At 53.6% G+C, this 10086-nt stretch overlaps 1 protein-coding gene across 1 annotated transcript; it reads right to left on the bottom strand.

Annotated features, from left to right (window-relative positions):
* Window positions 1-1201: 1201 nt before the first annotated feature.
* Window positions 1202-8685, bottom strand: KRT8 (keratin 8). The gene is made up of 9 exons (XM_081059522.1): window positions 8074-8685; window positions 5354-5562; window positions 4654-4714; window positions 4100-4195; window positions 3337-3501; window positions 2903-3028; window positions 2072-2292; window positions 1887-1945; window positions 1202-1607 (listed from the first exon to the last, which is right to left on the bottom strand). The coding sequence occupies exons 1-9, from the start codon at window positions 8416-8418 to the stop codon at window positions 1417-1419; spliced, it is 1473 nt and encodes a 490-aa protein (XP_080915648.1). The 5' UTR covers window positions 8419-8685; the 3' UTR covers window positions 1202-1416.
* Window positions 8686-10086: the final 1401 nt, after the last annotated feature.

Consider the following 10086-nt stretch of genomic DNA (forward strand, 5'->3'; position numbering starts at 1 on the left):
GGGAGAGCGTAGGGGAGACAGAATGCCTGGGCTCAGTCTGGAAGCAGCTCCACTGAGTTGGGCACCTGGCGAGGTAGGTGGGATGAGCTCCCAGGCAGGGACCCAGGGTCTGGGAAGTCAAGGGCCCAGGGAAGTCAAGAGGCCTGGAGGCCTCAGAGCAGGGTCAGAACTTGAGTGTCTTGCACCAGGCTAGCCCTGCTATTATACCCTCTGCATGTGCTTCTTTATCCTCCCTTAGTGTTTTCTTAAGTCTGCAAATGACCCCATCTCAGCCGTGCTAAGTAAGGGCCTGTCCACTTTGTCCTGTGCTAAGGGGCCAGAGTGTATGCCTAGAACTCTGGTGTTGGCAGTGGAGCCAAGTGCCACGGACAGACACATTGCTCCACCCAGCTGTGTCCAAAACCTGTGCCTGCCCTTCGCCTTGGCGACTGTGTTTCAACAAAGACAGGCAAACCCATTTACACACTTACAAAACCCATACACACCCATACACACAGCACACCCTTCACATGCAAACCGAATGCACATGCCTTTGTATACTCAGCCATAAATATGATACAAACACTGCACGTAAAAGGGCAGAGAGGGAGTGGTGAGGAGCAATGCAGGTGGGTGTGACCGAGTGGAACAATAAAAGTCCACTTATCAATGCCAAGTCCTACACTCTGTTGGCTTCTAGAAATTGTGGGTGTTACGAATGGACTCTGGGCCTCTGAAGAAATGGGAAAGCCAGGATTCCTAGGTCCCAGCTGCAAAGGAATGAAAACGGTAAAGAGACATCTCTGGCCACTAAGGAAACACCATGTGCCTGGCTGAAGAGGAGCACAGCCTTGAGAACTGGACAGCCCTGGTTCAAATCCCGTATCTGCCACTTTCTAGTTAGGCCAACTCCTTGGTCTCTCTGGGTCTGACTTTCCTTATCTGCAAGTATCCTGATGTGGACCTCTTGTGGGAAGGGAAACTAAACTCTCTCCTGATAATACCATCTGAAACCTGCTCTGCCTACTTCCCAGGTTTGCTATGCAGATAAAATGAAATGGGATATGTGAGAGCACGTACATGACCAAGGCCTCAACCAGCTTTCAGCAAAGAAGTCTCTCTGGAGGAGGCCAGACTTTCCTCCCAGTACCCACCCTCCTCCGGGCCCTACCAGCTTCTGATTCCGGGGACCACTCCATGGACAAGAGCTACACACACAAGTAGGGTTGGCATACAGCCTGCTGAGATTTTATTTTGGAAAAAAACACTTGACTTGGCTTTGAGTTGGGGGTGTGGGTCAGAGGCGGTCCCCCAAGCAGTAGACTCCTCCCCCAAGGGTGGGCTGAGGACTGGGGTGTCTCCTGTGCCCAGTGTCCCCTTGCTCAGCTCCTTTCCCACAGGGCTGAAGGCCAGGAAGGACCCCGGTAGCCTAGCCTTTTACTTGGGCAGGACGTCAGAGGACTCAGACACCAGCTTGCCATCTCGAGTCTCAATCTTCTTCACAACCACGGTCCTGGAGGAGCTGGTGCGGCTGGAGTAGCCAGAGTCCCTGCCAGAGCTGAAGTTGGACTGGAAGTTTACGCCGTGGTTGAAGCCAGGGCTTGTGACGTTTCCATAGGCTGGGCTACCTGGTTGGGGAGAGGCAGCCCCATGAGCATAGGAGCCTTACATCCGTCAGGCTCCAATGCCCCTTGCCCCCTCCAGTCCCTCCACACTCCGTAGGAACGGGGAACTACCCTGGTTCCATGAGCAAGGTGGCACAGAGCTTTGATATTAGCTATGTGACCTTGGAGTAGACAGTTAATTGGGCCTCAGCTTCCTCAGCTGTTCAAGAGGAAAATGGACAGGGGTTATGTAAAAAGGTTCTGCCCTCCTGCCCTCCTGCTCCCCAGGGCCGGAGCACTCACCTGAGAAGCCACTGCTGGTCTTGGTATGGATACTCATGTTTTGCATCCCAGACTCCAGCCTGTACCCAAAGGACATATGAGATGTCAGGACCAACTCCTGGTCTTGTCATAGGACAACAGGGCCCACTCCTCCCCACCCCAGGTCCCAGGGAGACAGCACCAGGGCCAAAGACCCCCACACCCACCTGCTCTCCTCGCCCTCCAGCAGTTTGCGGTAGGTGGCGATCTCCACGTCCAGGGCCAGCTTGACGTTCATGAGCTCCTGGTACTCGCGCAGCTGCCGGGCCATGTCCTGCTTGGCGGCTCTCAGAGCGGCCTCCAGCTCGGAGACCTTGGCCTGAGCGTCCTTGAGGGCCAGCTCCCCACGCTGCTCAGCATCAGTGATGGCGGCCTCCAGGGAAGCCCTCTGTCGGGGGCGGGGGGTACAGGTAAGCAAGTAGAGCAGAGTGTGGTTGCCTCCTGCCCCTGCACCCACCTCCCTTCCTCCTCCTTTAGGGACCCACTCTCTGACCTAGACTAACCAACTCCACCCAGCTCAAAGAAAATGCTACCAGTGAGCTCTGGAAGCAGAATGGGAAAATGTGAGCAGCTTCCAGGCACTTCCTCACATAAACTTCTCACTTGGGACACTATAAGGTATTATCCCTGCCTTAACGGGACTGGATTTCTGCACTCTAGACTTCCTTAAAGCACCAGTCTTACCCTGATATACAAATACATAAAATAAAGCAGGCTTAGGGGACCCATCTGGCGTCCCACCTACCTGCCAAGTCCCCTTTGACCCCTGTCAGAGCCCCAGGGACTCCCTGCACACCCCTCAGCCTCCCAGGAGCACTTTGAGAAGCTGAACTATAACTGCCCTTCCAACACCCGAAATCTTATCCAGGATTCCTTCCCCGACCCCCTGAGCCCTCCCTCCTTCCTGCATTATCTCCTAGACCCTTCCCCCCTTCCTGCATTCTCTTCTCTCACTGGGAGGGCTGAGGAACCTCTCCCACCCCCAGTCCAGCCCATACCTGGCCTTTGAGGGCCTCGATCTCAGCCTGGATTCGGCTGATGTTCCGGTTCATCTCAGAAATCTCCGTCTTCGTGCGACGCAGGTCATCCCCGTGCTTCCCAGCCAACGTCTGCAGCTCTTCGTACTGCAAAGGTGAGATGAGGAGTGAGGCTTGAGAGGACCTCTGGAACCCAAGGTACCCTCCATCCAAGAGAGGGCCCTGTCGGCCAGGTCACCAGAGCCTAGGTCACCTCCTGCCCAACCCCCACCCCACACATATTCAAGGCCTTCTTTCAGACCCTAAGGCACAGGGATATCTTAATATCCCCGCACCCATGCAGCAGGCCCAGCTCATAGCTGGCAGAGTGGCATTTGAAATCCTGTTCCCTGCTCATGAACTAGGCCACAGAATTGTCCGGAGGGTAGAGCCAGCCTAATGACCCTGCTCTTCACCTTGATCTGGTACATGGTCTCAGCCTCGGCCCGGCTGCGGTTGGCGATCTCCTCGTACTGAGCCTTGACCTCAGCGATGATGCCGTCCAGGTCCAGGGAGCGGTTGTTGTCCATGGACAGGACCACGGACGTGTCGGAGACCTGGGCCTGCAGCTCACGGATCTCCTGTGGTGGAGGGGAGAGGTGGTCAGGCCTTGTCCCTGCACACCAGGAGCCCCCTTTTGCAGGGGGCCTTCCTCAGGGGGCAAGCCGGGGGCGGGGGCAACAACAGAGTAGAAGACCAGGTGGGCATGAGGACTAGGGAGAGGACAAAGTTCCTGAAGTAGGAAGATGGGTCAACGACCTGGAACCTAGAGGGATGTAAAGATGAAATGAAGCCAGAATCCAAGCAAACCTAGCTTTGGGTGACAACCCAGAGGGGCAGGTCCCTTCCATGCTCTCAGCTACCAATACTGAGCCCACCCATGGCCCAAAGACTCAGAACAAAAGTACTGGGACAGAGCAGGCCCAAGTTGCCACTGGGTCACTCTGTGGGTCACATGCCACTCTGTGTATGATGATACTGGACTATTTCAGTTCTCTGAGCACATGTTCTCCTCTGTGAAATGGGATCAGCAAACCTCTCTTCATGCAGGGGGACAGAATATATAGAAAGTCTATGTTGGGTTAAGATCAGTAGCTATAATTATTCAGGAGTGGGCTTGTCTGTTGGTACATGGGGGCTGGGAGGAGCCTCTGATGTGGTTGAAGAACAAGAACGTACCTCTGCATACAGCTGCCTGTAGAAGTTGATCTCATCCGTCAGCCATTCCAGGCGGGATTCCAGCTCTACCTTGTTCATGTAAGCTTCATCCACATCCTGGAGGGTGTGGTGGAAGAGGGAGATTGAGCTGAGTGCCCACCCTGGACCCCCACCCAGAGGTACCCAATGGCCCGGACATCGAACCTTCTAACTATTGCCTTGCCCGCCTCACTTTATGGCCTGATCCACCAGTCAGGCTTCTGCCCCATCACACCTGCAGCCCCAGCCCAAACTTCTTTACTCAGCTTCCTGCAGCACTCCTCCTCCTCTATGGCCAGACCTCCAATCTACTGCTTCATTTTCTTAACCATGTCCCAACATCGATGTCCAGAGTTCTGTCCAAACGCACCTCCTTACCTCTCTGTCCTTGACTACCTTTCTATGCTGCATATCGAGCAGGCACCCAAATGATGGCCAATTACTTAGAAACATTTAGGGACAGAACCCAGAAATCCTTAGTCTGAGTCTCTAAGCCCCTGCCTCCAGTGTCTGGTGGGGGTAGAGGACTCCCTCACCTTCTTGATGAGGACAAATTCATTCTCCATCTCTGTGCGCTTGTTGATCTCATCCTCGTACCTGGTAAGGAAAAGACAAAATCAAAGGATGAAGACAAAGGGGAGGTTGCCTTGAGACTTTTGAGGGAGGGCAAGGATATCTAGAAAATTCCGTTCATGGAAATGCAAGATATGAGAGGGCTAGCCTGCCTGGTCCTTCTGCTCATCAGCCAGTGGGGAGGCCTGAAGCAGGACATCTCTCTCTAAATCCATGAATACACATTGGATTAGACATAGGAGGGATATTAGGAGGGTTAGCAACAGGTTCTGACATGAAACCTCAGACAACTTTCTGGGTTGTGCTGGAAATCAAGGGTAAAGAAGGAAAAGGGGCCAGGGTTGTAAGTATACAAGAGGCCTGTTGGTTACCCATCTCTGCCATCTAAGGTTTACTACGTAAACATGAACGTATAATTTGTTGTCCAAATCCGAGCAATTCTGAGATTGAAACGGGATGGGTGGTACTAATAATTATGCCAGGAAAATGGGCATAAACTAGACCATCCTGAGAAAACCTGGTCGTAAGGTCACCCTGATTAAATACAATTGCATTGCCCAACAAACAGTGGGCCATGCGGTCTTAGGCCTCTGGTCCCCTGGGGTGGGACAGGACGAGACGACTTCAGTTGGGTAGGTGGTGGTGGGGAGGAGGGCAGCTCACTTATTCTTCAAGTCTTCCACCAGCCCCTGCATGTTGCCAGACTCCGACTCCAGCCTCATTTTCTCCTGGGCCAATGTGTCCAGCTGCCGCCGAAGGTTGTTGATGTAGTTCTCAAACATGTTATCCATGTTGCTGCGGGTTGTCTTCTGCTGCTGCAGGAGGCTCCATTTGGTCTCCAGAATCTTGTTCTGCTGCTCCAAGCTCCGCACCTGCATGAGGGAGAAGGGAGCAAAAAGGTCCACATCAGGCCAGGGCTCAGAATCTGCGGGGAAGCAAACAGCGTTTTCCACTCCCCAAACAGCGAGTGTCCAGAACCCAGGGACCTGGTTAGCTATGATCTGAGAGAGACAGCATGGTGAGTGGAGGGAGCCATGTCCTTCTAATTCGGGGGGTGGGGGGATGATGCAAGGGTGTAGGATTGGAAGGAGACAGTTAGGAGAGTCATGTTGAAGCTGTGTTTGCAGAACAAATAGGTCTTCTTGATTTAGATTATATATTACAGAGCAGTAAGAAGAGCCAAGTGTTGATTAACACTTTATATAAGACTGAAAAAGAAAATGTACACTAACAATTGTCACCCCAATAAATTTTTTTTAAAAATCAAAAAAAAAATGTAGACTGTTCATAGCAAATGCTATTATCATCATTATTTGGAGTGACTTTGAGGAGCTCATACAGTTTATATGTCTGAATGCGCCCTAGGGCCTGGAGAGCGTAGACCTAGGCTTTAGCCAAACACTGCTACTAACCTGGGCTGCATAACCTTGAGTTGCTTCCCCACTCAGAGCCTGGGGCTCCTCAACCCTGCAACGCCTTAGAGGAACTCAGGCAAGTCCTTTTAGGAACCCCATCTCTGTGCAGAAGTCACTTGTGGCCAAGGAAGAGACAAGGGACTAGATAGACCTATCTATCTGCAAATGGAAGACTTCCTTCTACCCTACCCCCACCCAACCTCATCTGGGAAACTACAACCTTCTCCTCCTGCCCCAAGCCCTAAGGAAGGTCCTGGCTTCCTTAGGCTCAAGGAATCCAGATTTTAGGATGAAATTAAGGCATGTTAGGAGGGAAATGTTTAAAAAGAAAGAATAATAGACTGGTTCAAAGGATAGGAATTTACTTTTCTTAATCAACCCAAAGTTGTAACTTTTTTTCATTGGGAGGGACTTAGAAAAGAAGGTTGACTTAAGGGTCCAACTAGATCCAACAAATCCCTCTATGTAAATCCCTTTCTTCCCCAGGTCATTTTGCCTCTAAATTATAAAAAATAAGTGATTATAACATTTAGCCTTACTGGACTGATTGACAGGGGCCACACGCACTGCTAAGCTCTTTACCTACATTGCATGCTTGAATAGGCAAAACTGCTGATTTAGGGATTATTATGCCCATTTTATGGATGAGGAAATCAGATTCAGCAAGGAAGCCCATTACAGGAAAGGGCAGGGCACTGGGAACTAGGGATTCGGACTCAGGGCCTGTTTAACTGCTACTCACGGGGAGGACTCCAGAGCTAACAGAACGAAGTCAAGAAGCAAAGACAAGGGTTCCAAGAGCCAAGGAACTAAGAAGCCCTCCCCAAACAGTGGAGTGCGGGCTTCCTAAGGGACTCCAATCCCTAAGGCATTAATCTGCCCCAGGATTTCCCGCCTTTCGTTCCCACAATGCCTCCTAGGAGCCAGTCAGCAGGGAGGGGCCCAATCTTCCAGCACGAGGACCCTGGTCCACCCCCCCAAGGGAGCACACCCCCCAAGGCTGCAAAAAGCGGCCTGACTTCCTCGCCGGGAAACTGGAGCCAGGACGTCGGGGCAGAGACGGGGAGGGAAGAGACAGAGGGGACAAGGGCCGAATGGGATGAGGGGCGTTGGCCAACAGATGCGTTATCTGAAGCCATAAACTATTCTGAGGTTTAACAGGACGTGAAAAGTGGGCGGGGTGTCCAACGCTGCAGGCTTTGAATCCTGGATGGGCCTTCCTGAAGCCAGCCCCTGGCGTCCTCCCCACGCCCACTCCTCCCCGTCGGGACACAGAACCATCCCCCCAACCCCAGGCGCTACGAGCTCCCCACGTAGACCCGTGCGTCGCCCAGACGGCACTTCTCGGCCCCAAACCCCACGGTGGGGGCGGGTCTCTGCCCCTCCCGGCCCCGCCCACCACAGGCTGCGGGGCAGGGGCCACGTATGACTCAGCTAGGTGTACAGGTGCCCCACACACTCAGGCCTCGGGACACCGGAGGCTTCGATCAATATTTGCCCGTTTGAATCAAGACACCACTTCCAACTCCCAGAATCCTATCAAACCCCCATTAAAAAAAAAAAAAGCCTAGGGACACCTTCGAGAAGCTGCTGGGGCAGTGCTAGCGGGGAAGGGTGAACCTGGAGGGCGGGCTCCCCTCCCACCCCACAGCTGTACTCTTCCAGGCTGAAAGTTTTATCCACAGTCGGAACTCGGGTCCGAGTGAGATGGGTGAAGGGGGTAGGAAGCCCCAAGATTTAGAGTCAGAAGCCGCCCAGACCCTCTCCCCATTCCTGCGTCAGCCAAAACCAAAGTGCACGGGAGGAGTGAGTCATAGGTAGGAGAGGAGTGTTGCCAGGGTAGGTGGAGCCCAGCAGGACGCCAGTGGGGGGCTGGAGACACGCCCATGGACGGGGTGACCAAGAGAAAGGGTGTGGACCCTCGTTGGGCCCCAGGCACAGCCAGCCACGCAGGGGGAGCCCGCTCACCTTGTCGATGAAGGAGGCAAACTTGTTGTTGAGGGTCTTGATCTGCTCCTTCTCCTGGTTGCGCACCACCTGGATGTTGGGGTCCACCTCCAACTTCAGGGGGTTCAACAGGCTCTGATTCACTTGGACAGCTGTAATGGTCCCCATATTCCCAGCCCTGCCGTAACCTCCGGCCATATTCATGATGCCCAGGCCAGACCGGTAGCCGCTGCCCGCCCGGAAGAAGGACGAGGAGCTCATGCGGGAGCCGGGTGTACTCGAGTACGAGCGGCTGCTGAAGGCCCGGGGGGCAGAGATGTTCCCCTTGTAGGTCTTCTGGATCACCGTTGTGGACATTGTGGACATGGTGGAGTCTGGAGTGGAAGCAAGGCGACGACGAGGAGACGGAAGCAGACAGACTCGAGAAGAAGCCAAAAAGTTGCTTCTAAGTAGGGGACAGCATGGCCCTTTATAAAGGAGAGCCCAGCCCAAAGGGGAGGGGGGTGGGCCTGGTACCTGAGTGGCTAGGCCCTGAGGGGGCCGGGCCTAACCCAGTACCTGCCACCTACAGGCCGGACTCAGGTGAGGGCAGCAGAGAGCTGCTCCCACCCTGGAGCCCATTAGAGCACCACCCCAGAAGCCCAAGAAAGAGTAATCCTGTGAATGTGAAACTGGCAGGAATCCAGTGGCCTTTCCCAAGGTCTCTTTAACAACGAGCTACCGCAACCCTGACTCCTGGGTCTTGTCTCTTTCCCTCCTGTGGAAGCACAGCAGGAAAAGATCCCTGGCATTCGAGTGTCCTCTGAGCTGCGGGGACACCACCCCATGCTCTTTTCTCCACTTTGAGTGATTATGAAGGTCTGCCCAAGCTGGAGGACAGGAAACCTGGGTTCTAAATTTGAACCTGAAGTCAACCATTTGCCTAGTCTCTCCTCAGTTACTGTTGTACCCTCAGTGCCTGGTTCTGTGTCAAGAGGGGCTGGGTAAATATTTGTGGAACGAATGAATGACAACACACACACACACACAGTCTGTCTTCCCTCTAAGTCTGTTAGGTACAAGATAAAGTGAGATCCAACAAACCACTTTTCCTGAATACAACCCAGTGCCCTCTCTTCGCAAGATCTCAGGATTCCCAGGAATATTGTAGGCCTTGCTGAAGGGCACAGAGGATGAAGAACAAGAGCTAAAGAGGTGGAGTAGGGGAGACTCAGGAGAGTTGCCGCCTTCACTGTTCTCACTGCTCCTTGGGAGAGTCGTTCCCATAGCTCCCAATGGGTAAATTGGGAAAAGAGGCGGGATGGGGTGGGGTGGGGTGGGGTGGAGTGGAGCAGGGGTGGGGGTACCGATAGTGAATCAGTCTGCAGCCATCTGGGCCCTCCCTCTCTTCCCAGGCCCCCAACTGGCCCGAGGAGGTGGAGGCACAGTCCCTGCACCTGTCTGCCTAAACCCATTATCAAAATGAGTCAGGAGAGCAGGTTGGGACACAGCACACACCTGCTGGTTGGCAAATGGGGAACTAAACAAGACACCCCAGGCCTAGGTGGGGCTGGGTGGAGCAAGTCATGGGTAGAAAGCAAGAGGTTTGGGTCCCCGAGGCAGGGATTCCAGCTGTAGTCACCTGATGATGAGGCTGGATTCTCTGAAAGATCCTGCAGGGCATGAAATGGGGATGGATGGCTCTAACTAGAGACCAACAGATGCCAGTAACCCAGATCCCTGGGGGAGAGGAAGAGGCAGCCCACAGCCCCAAACCTAGGGAACGGGGTGACTACAACTGCCACTGCCCACCTACCAGGAACAGTTATACAGATTCCTCCCCTTCCTTCTCCAGGAGAGGCACCAGGGCCCACCGAAGGAAGTGGACATACACCCCTACAGAGGGACAGAGAGACCCAAAAGCCCTTTCCTTGGGGGACAGACATAAATCCAAAAAGGCAGACAAAGAGACAGGCTCCCCTCAGACTAACACCACACACACACACACACACACACACACACACACACACACACACATAAGACAAAGACACACTT

The sequence above is a fragment of the Rhinolophus hipposideros genome, assembly GCF_964194185.1.
Source record: "Rhinolophus hipposideros genome assembly, chromosome: 9".
NCBI classification, from domain to species: Eukaryota; Metazoa; Chordata; class Mammalia; order Chiroptera; family Rhinolophidae; genus Rhinolophus; species Rhinolophus hipposideros.

Coding starts and splice junctions, on each gene's coding strand:
- KRT8 (XM_081059522.1), bottom strand. CDS start 8,418: ATGTCCACAATGTCCACAACGGTGATCCAGAAGACCTACAAGGGGAAC. Junction 3,502..4,099: donor ACAGGCAGCTGTATGCAGAG/GTACGTTCTTGT, acceptor CCTCCACCACAG/GAGATCCGTGAGCTGCAGGC. Junction 1,946..2,071: donor CTGGAGGGCGAGGAGAGCAG/GTGGGTGTGGGG, acceptor CTTTGGGTACAG/GCTGGAGTCTGGGATGCAAA.